The sequence below is a fragment of the Calypte anna genome, chromosome 5A (genome assembly GCF_003957555.1).
Source record: "Calypte anna isolate BGI_N300 chromosome 5A, bCalAnn1_v1.p, whole genome shotgun sequence".
In the NCBI taxonomy this organism is placed as follows: Eukaryota; Metazoa; Chordata; class Aves; order Apodiformes; family Trochilidae; genus Calypte; species Calypte anna.
Genome location: NC_044251.1, coordinates 15,761,728 through 15,777,605, shown reverse-complemented (window position 1 = coordinate 15,777,605; position 15,878 = coordinate 15,761,728). Strand labels below are relative to the sequence as shown.

The following is a 15,878-nucleotide window of genomic DNA, read 5'->3' as shown; positions in this document are numbered from 1 at the left end:
TTTCTAGTTCTAAGCATTCCTAGATTCACAGGAGACTTAAGCTTATGTTTAATCTTTATATCTGAGTCCTGAAAGTGCATGCATGTTATGCACTGAATTCAAATTGAAACAAGGCAGCTAGAAGAACTTTTTAAAAGAAACAGTATTCTTGATGAGATGTTTAGTGGGGGAATCTTAGTTTAGAACTTTGCTCTCGGGAGGATTTTTTTTTTTATTTCTTACCTTTCCAGCTTCTTTTAGTGTGTTCATTACAGAGACAGAAAATGGTTTGTGATCCTGTGCATCTTCCAGTGGTTTCTCATTCTTCAGTGATCTTGACCTGGCCTAATGATTAGTAATGTGTTTGTGTGTGAAGTCAAGCTCTGAAATTTTTTGAAACTAGACAGGAGGGCCTAGAAAAACAAAGTACCTCTTTCTGAGAAATTCACTATCTAGAAGTCTATGTATACATAAAGTCTGCTATGTTAAAAAAGTAAAATCATGCTGTTTTCCTATCCCCAAACAGGTGATTGACATGGAAAATCCTTTAGAACATTGCAGTCAATGAATCCTAAGCCTTCCCATGACAAGCCTTACTCAAATCTGCAAAGAGATTCTCAATTTGCATAAGCCAATTGTTTACACACATTTCTGTCCTAATGTTCTTCACTGGCTGTTCTGGACAGCTGCTCCTTTGTATTTTGGCTTTTCTGAGACACATTCTGAATGGGGAATTAATGTGTATAACATGATACTATGAGTTCTTATTTATAAGTTGGCCACCTCACTCTGTGCAGAACTGGTTCAAGGTATGTGTTGTCATGCTGAACTAGTTTCAACATAAGCATCCTCAGCTTTTTCTCCTGCTATAATCTCCTCCTGATTATATTCATTATAAGATTAAGGACTCCAGTAATCCTTTTATTTGGTATTGTCTCCTTACCCTTAATTAATAAGGATCTTAGTTATTAATAAATGGAAGTTAAACAGACAACTGATTGAGAAGAAAATTAGTCATTAGTACTAAAAGTTGAACCAAAATGCTGCTTACTCTTAAAAAAAAATCACATTTCTATCAAATTCAGTAGAAGAAAGCCCCTTATAATTATTTTTTCAAATGGCTTTTACTGTATTTCCTGGAATCCTTGTGAATGAATGAAAGCGTCGTTTTCAAAATTACTCTCAACACATTACTGACAATGTAAGGGACGTCTGCTATCTTATCTAAATTGTATTTATTTGAGAGTGCTTTAAAAGAGTTGTCTTAATTTGGTCATGTTAATTTGCAAAAAAGGAAAAAAAAGTTTTAGGTTTATCTTTAAGCAATTACCTAAACTGGCATCTATCTTGAAGGAAGTTAATTGTATTTTGGAAGCAGAGTAGACGTATAAACATATTATCTCTAGATCTCTTACCTTGATTAGGTTTGTCTAGATCTCTTACAAAGAAACTTTGACTTCATATAAGTAGTTTACATACTACTTTGGCTACATATAAGGAGTTGTACAGTCTATAAAAAGATGAAAGTCACTTCCATGTCTGTGTAGTCTGTTATGTAGCTGACTGAGTCTCCTGAGTTGATGTTATGCTTGTTCAAAGATAGCTAAAAAACATCTTGTGTAGACTTTCACAGAAATGAAGGACTTTGAGGTGTTTGGACCTTTTTGTTTTGTTTTTTTGTTTTTTTGTTTTTTGCTTGTTTTTGTTTCATTTTGTGTGTGGGGGGGTTTATTTGGTTTTTTTATTTGACTTTTTTTGGGGGGGTGAATTCTTTTTTAATGTTGTGTAGAATTTGCTCTTGAATTGGTTTCTTTTAATATTTTTTATTAGGAGTTTGTTTTTCCAAATACAGTGTACAGCATAGAATTAGTAAGACTGTAGCTTCAGAAATAGTTCTTTTCATTAAAGGAACTAGAAAAATACTTGATTTTGTTAGTGATTTATCATCCTTTTTCTGCCTATTCCCTGAAGGGCATGAAAATTTCTGCTCCAGTTCTCAACCTTCTTGGTGAGAACTGCAATCTGTTCATGAAGCATTGACATAAATGCTTGCTTGTCAACACTGACACTTGTTGCCATGTTCTTCTCTTACGTGTTTCACAGGAAGCTCCATAATTCTGCAGTGGGGTGGCCACTGTTGGGCTGTACAGAGGATCCTGCAGGAGCTGTGAGAGCCTTTCTGCTGAGGTCCCGGTGTTGCCTTAGGAAATGTGGCATTTATGGGTTGCTGTTAGCAGAACAGTGTTCTGAAACTCTCTGTAAGAAACTGCATGCAGAAGACACAAACTGTAAGGGCTTTGCCTCTGTGCTCCTGCCACTGATAATTTTCGGGGAAATTATGCAGCATATCCAAATGTGGTATATTTGATAATATTTTTGGCTCAAGAGGATGCAAAGAGCAGTTTCTCTTTTGAGATTCATTGTAATGTCTGTTATTACTACTTTTTAAAATACTTCTATTGAATTAATCTCTGTATGACAGGGAAGTTATCTACACAAGAGTATTTTGATTTGCTTGCATGAACTTTTGGAATTTTTGTAAGATAAAAATATTAGAGTTGTTTTCTCAATGTCTGAGTTAACTTACTTGTTCTTTACATCTGCCCAACTGTGTCATTTTCATTGCTTTGGAAGCTGTTGTAGAATATTTACAAAATGCTGAGGAAGTAACAGTAAAAAAGCTAACTTTCGAAGAAGACAAATTATACTTAGTTGTCAGAAGTGATGTTACATTAAAGTAGTCTTTACATCATATTAGTGAAAATCAATTTCCAAGACATAATCAACAAATTGTATTGATCATGCATTACATGCAGTAATTCAAAATGAGATACTTCCATACAGAAGTGTCAATGAGAAAGAAATTCAATCTTTTAAATGAAAACAAGAGCTATATTAGTGTCATGTGATAGCAGAAATAGTTATACTAATTTTGATTCAGATCTCTTTGTTTTAGAGAGAAGTGTTATTATTTAGGATTTTTCATATTTAGTTGCACTGGGCTGTGATGGGTTGGCCCCAGCCAGCAGCCACTTGACAGACTCAATTTTCAATTGTAACCACACAAGCAAAATTTAACAGCCATTTTGAGCTGTGTTTCTGATGTGTCAACTCTGTGTTTTGTTTGCTGTTTGGTAAGAGTCTAGATTTGGAAAAAAATGTCCTGCGGTATGGTTAAGATGCATTTATGTTGATTCTCTATGTCTCTTCCTGCTTGCACTGAACTGGGAGGTTTTGAGGCTGCTTGAGTGATGTCGTGTACTTAATATTTTTGGCAGTGAGCAATTTGAGTGACAGAAGGCAAGGTGACATGCAGGGGCAGGAGGCACTGGGGTAGCAAGAGAACATGCTTGTTTAAAGATCCTATGTAAAGGAAACAACTCCTGCACTGAACAGCTACAGGGAACAACGTGTACTGAAAGAGGCTGACAAAAAGGTTGCTCAGAGGTCAGGCTTTGTCCAAAATAGTGATGTTCCTATGTCTCACCATGGCTGTGTTTCATATATTTCATGGATATTTTTCTGTGGGAGCTCAGCTGTGTTTTTTCTGAGGTAATCATTGTTCCATAGATTGCAGCTGCAGAAAAAGTTACAGTAAAAAGAACAATGTAAATAGGCCATGACACCCTCCATATTAAAGAACTGAGATGCTTAATTGATGTTAGAAGTGTACCAAATGGTGATGGTTCTTTGAACTTGCATCTAAAAATGTATCTGTAAATAAAACAGTCATAGAATGGTTTGAGTTGGAAGGAGCCTTAAAGATCATCTAGTTCCAACCTGGCCTTAAACACTTCCAGGGATGAGGCATCCACAACTTTCCTGGGCCACCTGTGCCAGTGTCTCACCACCCTCACAGGAAAGAATTTCTTCCTAATATTGAATCTAAATCTGTCCTCTTCCTCTTAAAGCCATTATTCCTTGTCCTATCACTACATGCCCTTATAAAATGATTTCCCATAGGCCCCCTTCAGGTACTGGAAGGCTGCTGTAAGGTCTCTCTGGAGCTGTCTCTTCCGTAGGTTGAACAACCCTGGCTTGTTCAGCCTGTCTTCATAGGAGAGGTGCTTCAGCCTCTGGTCATCCTTATGGCCCTCCTTTGGACTTGCTCCAAGATCTCCATGTGCTTATGCTGAGGGCTCCAGAACTGAACACAGTACTTCAGGTGGGGTTTCACGAGAGAGGATTAGAGGTACAGAATTACCTTCCTGGACCTGCTGCCCCCGCTTCTTTTAATGCAGTCCAGGATATGGTTGGCTTTCTTGGCTGCAACTGCACGTTGTCAGTGCATGTGAGTTTTTCATCAATTAACACGCCCAAGTCCTTCTCATTTTCCTCTCAGTTAATTCTCTGTCCGTTGTCCTCTACCCCTGAAAAAGTCATCATTATTTCCACTTCCACATCAGTCACTGGACTGCAACTCTTGAAGTGCCACCATCCAGGCCTAGAGAGTCAGCATTTCTGAATTTTCTTAGGCACAGCATGAAGCATCCTGGAGTGAGATGGAGTTACCTCTGCTGCTGGAGCAGGCACTCAGATGTTACTATGTATATTCTGTACAGATGTAGTGTGAACTTCTGTTTAAACACCAGAGTTTGTGTTAGTTTGTGGTAATTGTAGTGGTGTGTGTGAAGAGTCTGTGAACACTAACTGGTGTTTTTCACCACAAAATCATGAAGTCTTGTAATATTTTGTTCATGCATATAGAAAAATTATTATTTTCATTATAGTTTTGTACTTGATAAGTAGAGCCTAAAAAGAAGTCTCATTTTACAATTGAGCTACTAGTGACTGCCACAGTTAAATGAGAATTTAGGCAGTCTCCTTGGCCAAAAATTCTCTGCTTTTCAGTATTGTGAATTTGTTGTGTCATAACCTTTATAGAGAAAGGAAATCCTGACTTCTAAAAATAAAATGCATTGCTATTTTAAGAATGTAAATTAAGAACGTTTCAGTTTGGTGAATGCGATTATTTCAAAAGTGTTAAACATTTATATCTTTATTTTAAAGCAGTTTTATCAATGTAAGACTATTTATTTATTTAAAATTAAGCAAGGTGGAGTTAAGTCAAACAACATTGCTTAGGTAAGGTTAACTGAATTTGTGTTTTAGCAAGTAAAGTTAGGTCAACAAACATTCATCCTGACTAAATTTCTCCACATGCTGTGAAGCCATTGTTTGGCTCACTGTCCTTATGTCATTATTTTTGTGCTATGACAGACTTCCAGGTTTTATCAAGGTTCTCGGTACTGCTACAGTAATGACTAAGGACTTCTCTGGGAGGAAGGCTTGCAAAAATCAAACTAATTTAGAAGGAAAAAACAGATCACTAAAAAAGATGAAGTTAATTTAATATTAAGAAAAAGGTCAGTGAGGACTGAAAAAAATTAAAGAGGCAACTCTCTATTACTTCTAGAATGAAGCAACAGACACTATCCCTTACAGGAAATGTGCAAAATTCTTGTGATGTAAAAAAAGACAGAAACACAAAGAGGTCTTTTATTTTCTTCTTATGCACCGTTAGCACTGAAAATTTATCTATCTGTTCTGTTACAAAAACATGACAATTCTAGTATGTTGAAATAAGTATTTTTGCAAAATGATCACAGCAACACACTTTTCTGACTATTGGACTACATTAGTAGTCACATGGAAACCAGCACCAATGTTCAGAGTATGTGTTTTCCAGCACAGTAAATCTGCTAAGAGACTATGCTTTACTACAGCTAAGAGGAAGGCTTCAAATAACTATGTATATGATTAATTATTATTAATTATCGAAAGATTCCCAATTCATGTTGTAAATACATTAACATTTAGATATACCAGATCTTCTGCTTTAATAATAAAACCACTTGATTGGCTAGAGTATTAAATATTGCCATTTTTTTTCCAAAGAGTTTTTCTTTGATCCTTTTATTGAAAACAAGCATTAATAAAACATCAGTTATTTCTGTACATAGTTTAGCTTGTGTCTACATGCAGATGGGCATATACCACTGAAATTATTTTCTGGTACACTGGATAGTGATTTAAATGAATTACTGAATACTTCAAACCAGAAGTTCTGGTTACTGAAATTTAATATGTCTGCAATTTTTTGTCCTATTACTTGAAGTCTTTTTACATCAATACCCAGAATCTGCATAATCATTTGGCTTCTCTACAATTATCTGTGACATATTTTAGAGGATTTGCTTGCGGTGCTGAAGGTTGCTAAGGGTAAAAACACTTGAATGATTGCTTCCACTTTAGTATCTGCTGAGGAAAAGTTAGTGCTGAGCCTCCTTTTGCTATGTGTTTCACAGATAATCTGCTGCCATAGTACCCACAGGCCTAGGCAATACCTATTTATTACTTGAGATCCTGACCAGCTGGCTTTTTCGATTAGAAAATTTGAAAAAGTGTTGATTTGGGGGGTTTTGTCTGGTTGGTTTTGTGGGTTATTTTGGTTTTGTATTTTTTGGTGGGGTTTTGTGTGTTTTTTGTTTGTTTGTTTGTGGTTTTTGGTAGTTTTTAGTTTGGTTGGTTTTTGTTTTTGGTTTTTTTTAAGGAAGTGAAAGAAGGACACAGCTCTAGTCTGCTTATAGGTGACTTGAGATGCTAGTCCTGTTTCCTGTTTTTACCATAAGAGCTGCTACAATGCATAAAATATGTTTTATATGAATGTTTAGATAGCAGTTTTTAAGGTTTAATGTTTGGAATGAAAGTCTTTTATTTCCTGAATAATACACTTTTATTATGGTAATATTGCAGTATATATAAGGAGAAATTATTGGCATAGTATGAGACAAGCATTGCTGAAAAGCCAAGAGTGGGAATGTTGAAAACTGACATTCAGGTCTTTTTTTGTTGAAACTTTTGGAAGTAAACCTTAGGGTAGTCACACCTCTCAAAAGCTATGAGTATACATTTTATTTCTTGTGTGTATGCAATCGATTAAACTAGTACTGACGTAGCATTCACAGTCTGTGATGATTTTTGCATCTCTGTAAATATTAATAGTTTATAAGCTAATAAACTTATAAATATACATCATTATTATCCAACAATAGACTCCCTTTACTAGGCAAGCGATAAGATTTATCCTTAAATTCTTATCCTTGCAAAAGTCTCCTTATCTCTGCTCTAGTTCCTTATACTATATACCTGCAGAGGAGAAACAGATTATTCCATTCCTGTTGGCACCAGTCCTTTTTTTGTGTGTTTGAATACTGTAGCAATTTATGCCCATATCTGTATCTTTCAATTGAAAAATGAAAAAAAAAATTTCAATCTTTCAATTAAAAAAAAAAAGGGGGGGGGGGTAGCAGGGTTTACACTTGAAACACACAATTAAAGTGTGGCAGTTTATGAAGTTCTTATCCTGTCAAGATAATTTATCCTGTTTCAGTTGTAAAGTAATGCACCTTAGATTATACTGCTCAGATGGCAGTTTAAAAAGATGGATTTCATTTCATACTTGGAGTAGACAGCCAATGTGTATATGGACAGTTGTGATGTCTTAATGACTACTGATGCCTTGTTAAGCATCTAGATATGGATCTTTTTTCTGAAATCCATGTAAACAATTTTCTACTCCTTTGATTCTTGCAGAAATACTGAATTTCCTCATCATACTCTTTCATTATAGAAATTACAGTGACCTGGTAATTCCACTGCAAGCAGCTATTATAGCAAAACAAGGGATTTTATTAATGTTGGGAGTTTAGATCAAAAATCATGATTCTTAGTTTTGCTTTAATTAGCTTTTTAGGTAGCTTGACATATATACATTTCCTATTTTGACCTGCATTTGGCAAAAATAAATGCTGTTTACAGTGTTGTGGTACCAAGCAATGTGGCTGCTTTTTGTTTAGTTTTGTTTGTGCATGTCAACATTATTGTTGGCAGGAATAAGCTTAGCTGAGAGAATATTTTTGTCACTATTGCAACAGTTGGTCCCTACACAATGTTTTATTTGGAGAATCACACCATCAAAATGGCTTTCTTGGCATGAAAATACTTCATCTAACGAAAACTGACTTGGGCCCAGAAGGTAATTCTTGCATAGAATTTACAAAAAATAGTTGTGGTGAATTTATTTTGCTGTACAAAATATAATAAGTATTACCTCAAAATACACTTACGCACACAAATATCTTACATATAATAGAGCAAATATTCTAAAGGTAGAAAAAATAGAGCTAATTTGAAAAGAGCAAATGGAATGGCATATAAAGAACAATTTGTTGTGATGAGTTTAGAGGGAAATGCCTGAACTGTCTCAGAAATCCAATGAATAATAAAATTATTTCAGTGTTTGGAAAAAATCAGTAGTGACTGTTTTGAAAGACTTAATTTTTCACAGATTTTGTAAAAGAAAATTCTCACTTCTATAATATGCCATCAGGCTTGTGTATTGTAGCAAGGTAGGAATCTGTTTAATTAAAATTGTAATCCCACCAAGATTACTTTCTCATCCATGTTCCAAATTTAAAATGTTTATGGGAAAAGTGAATCTGCCCACTGCCAGCTCAAGTGCTGGAGTGAGGAAAGAGGAGATTCTCCAGCCATGGTGCACATGGCATCCATGGTTCTCCAGCACGTGGTGCAACCAGGACACAGCCATCTGAGTGGCTCCAGCAGGCTTGAAGGTTCAGTTTAGTGCAGCCCAGTCAGATGCTGAATGGCTCTGAGAGACACTCAGATATCTTTTAGTGCCTGTGTCATCTGCTTTTCTAATACCTACGCTACAGTAGCACCTCTGGGTACTGGCGTAGGTTCTGAAGCTTACAGTAATTGGGTTCCTTCCTCTCAGCATTCTTATCAAAGTAGTTATAACCTCAAAACCCACCAGGTTATCTCTCAAGCCATGCTTAAATTTGTGTTTCTTCCACTGCATGTTGATAAAACTCTCAGATAAACATGGAATGTTCAATAATGCAAATCTGAATTTCATTTTTTGTATCAGAGAAATAGTTTCTTAGCTATATTATCAAACCACAATATTAGGTCTTTAAGCTGGGAGTGTGAAAAAAATGGAGTCCCGTTTTTGTACTGCAGCAAAAAAGATGAGAAAGACATGTTGTTTACATAATAGTTTAATTTATACACTCTGAGTTTTTAAAAATTATTTTTAGTTTAAACAGGAATTACTCTGCTTTCAAAGCTCTAACACCTTTGCATCGAAATAGATGATTATGATTTTGTAAACAGTTTTTAATGTATCTAGTAACTTAAAGTAGCACATGTGTAGTAACTTTCATCTTTTTAACTCAATATTCCCTAATGAGCAATCATTTGGGCATTGTGTTTTAGGCAGAGCTGAAAAATGTTTCTTCCAGCCTTAAGGCGTCTTTTTTTTTTTGCAGTAATCTGGGGAGACATCATAGAATCATGGACTAATACAGAGTGGAAGGGATTTCTATAGATTTTCTGGTCCAAAAGTCTGCTTCAGGAGGGCTGAATTAGATCATTTTGCTGAGGACGTTGTCTTTGAAGTTATGGGCAGTGGCTAAGGGGATGAACTTATTTCTCTCAAATTTCCTAGTGAATTCTGCATCGCTCACAGAGCAAGACAAAGAGAAATTATTTTTCTTCCTTGAGGGAAAAGTCATTTTCAGAACACTGTAATAAATATTGCCATATATGAAAAAAATATAAAACTTGTTTGGTACTAGTCTGGGTAACGGGCCAATGAGTCCTCAAAATTACTTATATTAATTGTATTTTACACTTATGTATTTTATGGTGAATTTACTACAGTAAGTTCTCATGGCTTTGTGTTTGCAGTTTCCCGAATGTGGCTTCTATGGAATGTATGACAAAATTCTGCTCTTCCGCCATGACCCTACCTCTGAAAACATTCTGCAGTTGGTGAAATCAGCTTCAGATATTCAAGAAGGAGACCTAGTTGAAGTTGTCTTGTCAGGTAACTAAAAGACAATAAAAATTAGTGCCATGCTTTTGTCTGGTTGGTTGGTTGTTGTTGTTTTTACTGTTGCACTGTATACTTTTTAGCAGCCTCTTTTTTTTTGTCCAGTGACAAGTTAAATTTATAAGCAATTTGAAATATGTATTTTCTACATTTTTAAAGAAAAAATCCTATGTGGAAACACAAACCTTTTCAAAGAAGCACAGTAGAATCAAAATGTAACAAATAACAACAAAATACAGTAGATATTTTAATATTTACTTTATTAGCAGAGTGGCTTGAAAATTAGAATTGGTCTTCACATGTATTGCATAAAATATCAACAGGTTAATATTTATTGGACAGAGTATAACCTTAGTCAGTTCCTAACTATCTGTGGAGAAATTGTCAAGGCTGTTCTTACTACCAGTGTCCTGACTTCTTTTAAAGTAAGGATTTTTAACTTTTACCATACATGAAGTGCCATAGCAATGTATAGACGTTGCAACAGAGGAACTGCTTTTTCAAACCCGCCAGGGCTGCTCTGACTCCTCCATGATTTATTTTTAAAATTGTTTAGGAAATGACGAGGGAAATTTAAATTCTAGGTGGAAGAGTATGTGCAGTTCTAGAATTACATATTATTTATGGGTGATGTCCAAGAGGAATGCTGGATGCTTCTTGGATAGGACTGATGACTGTTTGACAGGTATAAATGATGGTGTTAAAGGTGAAAAGGGGGAACAAAACAAATAGGTATTTAGGGCTTAGGAGGTACAAAAATCTGAAGAGATAGTTTGAGAATATAAGTCAGTGCACAGCCAGAGAATAAAAGTTACAGTCTGAAGGTGACAGAATATAAGAAGTGCTGTATCATGAGGTGAAAGGTCAAATTTTGGACTTAAGGAAATGATAAATGAGTTTAAGGATCATGCTTGTCCAGCAGGATGACCATAAAGAGTTGGTGACTCTAACTGAAGTAGGAAATAAGGAGAAATTATGAGAATAGAATTTAGAGGAAGCCTGGGGATGCTGTTAGGTCTCAATAGGACTGTCAAGAACATTGATGACACAAGGAAGATGAAGGTGTGTGACTAGGAATGGTGCAAAGTTTACTAGGGTGTGCAGTGAGTGAGTGATGGAATTTTAAAGAAACAAAGCTGGAATTTGCTATATAAAACATAGAAGATGGTTGAAGTGCTTTTTTCCCAATTGGAACATGCACTTGGAGCATCTGGAAAGACAGCTAAGAATAGGGAGAAGAGTATGTTATGTAAAGGTAGAAATCAAATCTGTAGAAGAGTGTAGGATTAGTGAAGTAAAAGCCAAATTCCTGATGGATGCTGAAGACAGTGGAGATGAGAGGTAATGTAAGCCAGTAACTGAGCTTGTTTAATATTGTTTTCTTGTAAAGGACCTTATTCTATAATCTTTGATTAAAATAAAAAGAAGTACAAAAAGGAATAGTGCAAGTCATTCCTGTAAGTAATCATTCATCTTTTCCATATCCCAAAACATGTTTTTGCCTTCTGAAAAGATACCAAGAATGTCTATTTTGTATTTCCTGCAGAAAACAATCGTTCCAGATCAGTAAACCAGATACGGTACAAAAAAAAAAAAAAATTTTTTTGCAAGGAATTTAGTTCTTTATTTGATGTATTTTTTACATGCTTTTGAAATGGAGACCACATATTTTCCAGCTTGCCAGCACTGGGCAGATAGCTGTTTAAATCTCCAAATACTTTATGCAGTGCTTTCAAGTGATAAAGGAAAAGCATACTGTTTAAGAGCATGAGGAGTTTTATGGATTTATTTTTTAGGTGAAGTGTCTTTTCACACAAGTGGTCAAGCATAAGCAACTTCATTATATTTAGTGGAAGGCTTTTAAACCAGGACTGTGGTACTTAAAATTGCCAAGGACCTGTATATTTCTTTTTAAATTATCTTATGAGGAGTAGTCAGTTATAGAATTTGTTTCTCTCTGTCTTTGTTTTTTGTGTCATGTGTCCCATTCTCCCCCCCAGTATATCTAAAGCTAATTACAGAATACAAAAGGGAGTAATAGTAATACAACTGTTACTGTCTCTTTGACCAACTACCAGTTGAGTGCTAAAAGCTGTTTCACATGTTATTTTTAGAGGGGCTAATATGTCTTAACTACAGCTGTAACTCACGTCCTTACTAAAATGAAGTGGCTTTTTTTATTTAGAAGTTGGGGCTGAGGGATCTTAAGACTTTTCCAGCAAGGCATAGTGATTTTGTAATTCCATGTGGCCCAAAGTTGATTTTATTTCCATGTTTTTATTGAACTATTAAGTAACAGCTTTTCTCTGTCAAAAAAGTATGTTTTGTGTGTACCAGAAATGTACTCTGACTCTCTCTGTGCAAAAGATGGCAAATTGTTTATTTTTGGATTATAACTTAGATTACTATTTGGTTTAAATCCATAGCTCTTGTGGATTAGGAAGGCCAGAGCTTGACACAGTACAGAACTAAATGAAGTGCATTTTTCTCAAGAGTGGCTGTGTTGTGAGAGTGGTCAGCATTAATGGGTACAACCATCAGGCCCCATGGATTTATGTCTGCCCAGTTTGCTTAAACATTCCTTAATCTGGTTCTCCTCTGCTGAGGATAAGTCTGCCTTCCTCCAGACTTTCCCTCTGGTGTCAGGGGTCTGTGATTTCTGAAGGCTGGTTTTACCAGTGAAGTCTGAAGCCAGGCATTGACTACCTGGGCCTTTTCCCTAGCTTTTGTCACCAGGTTCCCTGTCCTATTCATCAACGAGGCCATACTTTCTCTCATCTGCCTTTACTGCTTAGGTAAGAAGGTGAATCTTACTGTTCCCTTGTATTTCATCAAATGGTATTCTCTTTTAATCTTGTGGAAATTATCCTAGGACAATATGGTGAAGTGGGATTGAATAGTAATTAAAGCATGCACCTCAGATGCTTTAAATAGGTCTGTGTTGTAATGTATAAATATTAGGGTTTTGTTGTTGTTCTTCACATTCTCTTTTCTCTTCCCCTGCCTGAGCTCTTGTGTGGCTTAGTGCTCTGCCCTTGAACTATTCTGCTTTGTCAGCCATGCTGATTAATGTAGTAGATTAGTTATATCTTTCACTCCTGTTGCATTTTCAGAAGTAATACTGAGAAAGAGAATTAAGAGACTTTAACATCAGTTCTTTAACATTCTCCCTCAGTTCTTCTCATTCTGGTAATTATTTTTATAAGGATGATTTTGGGTAATCATGCCATCATAACACCACAGATCACCAAAATGTATCTCTAGGTCCCCTGGCTACTTGTGATATAATATTTCTGTCTTTCTGATGAAAATGAAGACACTTCTTTACAAGAAGGGCTTGTGGGGTTTTTTGAGTTATTTGTACCACTTTCTAGATTCTTTAACTTTATGCCTACCATTTTTGCCAGTGATCTTGCTGGAATTTCAGAACATCACTATATAATATTTTTAATATTAAAAGACTGTTCTGATAGAATGGACTAAAGGAGACAGAAAACGATATTTAAATTCTTTCTTTTTCTTTTTTTGCCTCAGAATTATTTTAATATTTTGGTATCATATTCAATAAAAGTTTCATAACATATCCATCAATTTAAGAGAAAATATTACTTTAATTTAAAATATGTGCACCCTAAATGCTGATAATAGATGTAAGAAATCATTGCAATACTACAGGAAAACAGCAAATTGTTTTCTATTACTATCTGACCTTAAGATCCTCAAGAAAAGCATAATACACTTTCAAACACTATTCTGTAAAACTAAATAGGTTTTATTTTCACTGTCTTTTCCAGTATCTAAGATCATAAGGTTCTTCCATAATACAAACAAAACACCAAAGAAAACTAGGTTCTCTGTGGTCTTGTTATTTCAAGCAGTTGATACATTAAAAGATTACCTTGGATGCAAGCAGTTCTATTGCTTATTACTTTAATAAGGTACTTACTGGGAAAGAAAATGTGAGACGTCACAACTCCTAGTATAGACTAGAAAACTTTATGCATCCTCTTCTGACTTTTTCTCCGAAAATGAAAAATGCTTTCTTCTGGGACTACTTTGATAATACAAAAATTATATGAGGTTTCAGGGATTCACTGTTTAAGTATCTAGTTCATTGAGTTCTGGACTTGAGGACTTCTTTCTCTCCCAATTAAAGTGGTGTGGGTTTAGCAAAAAGTATATTTCATTCCTCATGCCTTTTCATGCAGCTTAGTTAATTAATGGAAGCTGCTTCTTAGAAAATCATTGATTTTTTTAATAAAACATTGAAATCAGCTTAAAAAATAAACAAATGGTTGTTACCTAGCTATGTAAAGAGATCTTATTATGAAACCTTGACAACAAGTTTGCCAGAGGAGGAGGAGTTGAGACCACTTAGTCATCAATTGGTGATATCTTGAGGAGTTCAACAGCTGAAACCCAAGAAAAGGGGTGGGTCAGTTGTTTGCTGTTTCAGTTGCACATACCAGATTCCTCAGTGTGATTTCCTGAAGCTGCAATAGCAGCTTTCATCAGCTTGAGTCTGCTTTCCATCTTCCTCCTGTCCTACTGCACATGAGTTTCCTGTAGGGAGTAATTGTTAAAGGTGTTTTCTATGTTGACATGCTGTAATACCAGCTCCTAAACACCACAGCAAGAGTAAGGAAAAGATCAGGCACACCGTGTCTATTCTAATATTATAGATTTGGGAATAGTTTTCTCCTCTGGTGGAGAGACTTTAACATTGCGGAAATGGCTGGATTTTGTTAGACTCATCTGCTGGTAGTTCAGTGTTTTTCACTGTGCACAGAAGACTTTTCTTTCTCTCTAAATGTAAAAGACAGCAAATGAAACTTGTAGTATGTCAGGCCTGACTGCTGATATTACACTTTTAAAAATGAAAGCCTTCAGTCAGATATTTCAAGTCATACATAAAATTAAATAAATTTCCTCTATAAACACTCAAGAGCATCAGTGCCCTCCCACAGGTAAGCCTTAACATTTAGGTAAGCAGCAATTCATTTTCACAATGTTAAAATTCCTGTCATAGAGGGAAGGGAAGTATGCCCAGTTCTTCAACACTGGAGAAGAAAAAAATCTGTATAAACAGTCTGTAATGGCCAGGGAAGTATTCAAATTAATTGAGGCAGTTTTTTATTGACACAGACAGAGTTTCAAATTATTATAGATTTTGGCAGTAGCACACTGAAAAATAGACGAAGATGGATTCGTCTTTTTAAAAGAGATCCTTAAAAGGAATCTCTCCTTTTTAATTAAAAAAAAAAAAAAGTCTACCTAAATGCAGAGCCATAAGTATATTTTTGTGATAGTTAATTAGGGTATGCCTCGAAAATTTATTTCTATGGGAGTGAAAACCCCTGTGGAAACAGAAGAGATTGGCCTTGAGCGCTACGGGGGATGAGCAGTGAGAGGGACAAAAGCAACGCAATATGTGTTCAGATGCTGATGTTGAACTGGTTGAAGTGCTTTATTTCTGGCCTGCATTACAAACACCTAAACAGAATGTGCATTCTAAAGTTCTGTAAATTCAGCATAGAGTATGGCAATTATTTTTGAATGACATATCTGAAAGAGACAGTAGGACATAGTGTCACTGCCACAGCTTTGCTGCTGAAAACTATATGCGCTGTGGGTAAACATCCCCTAAGGCACTGAGATCTGATGTCAAAAGCTATAGTGATTCACTGCATTCGTTTTTTATTGCACATGTCAATACTGGTTAGTTGAGAGAAAGCTGAACTGTCAGTCCTAGTACTGCAGAGTTATACAATCATTTAATATCCTAATGCTATGCATTTTCTAGTTTTCATTGTAGTTTACTTAATTGCAAGGTCTTTTATAAAGGCTGGACAACCTGTGATTATTTTTTTTTTTTTTACTGTACTTGGCATTTTAAGAATAATAATAAATATGATAAAGGTGATCATCTTGTGGTTTAGAGCTTATATTTCAGGTTCTTGGAACATATGAAAATTTATCT

At 35.5% G+C, this 15,878-nt stretch overlaps 1 protein-coding gene across 1 annotated transcript in view; it reads left to right on the top strand.

The window, feature by feature from the left end:
- Positions 1–15,878, top strand: part of PRKD1 (protein kinase D1) — a 125,295-nt gene that overhangs the window by 51,392 nt on the left and 58,025 nt on the right. Inside the window, exon 2 of the mRNA XM_030452553.1 lies at positions 9,754–9,892. Within this exon, the coding sequence (XP_030308413.1) occupies positions 9,754–9,892 (139 nt within the window). The remainder of the gene's footprint in view (positions 1–9,753; positions 9,893–15,878) is intronic.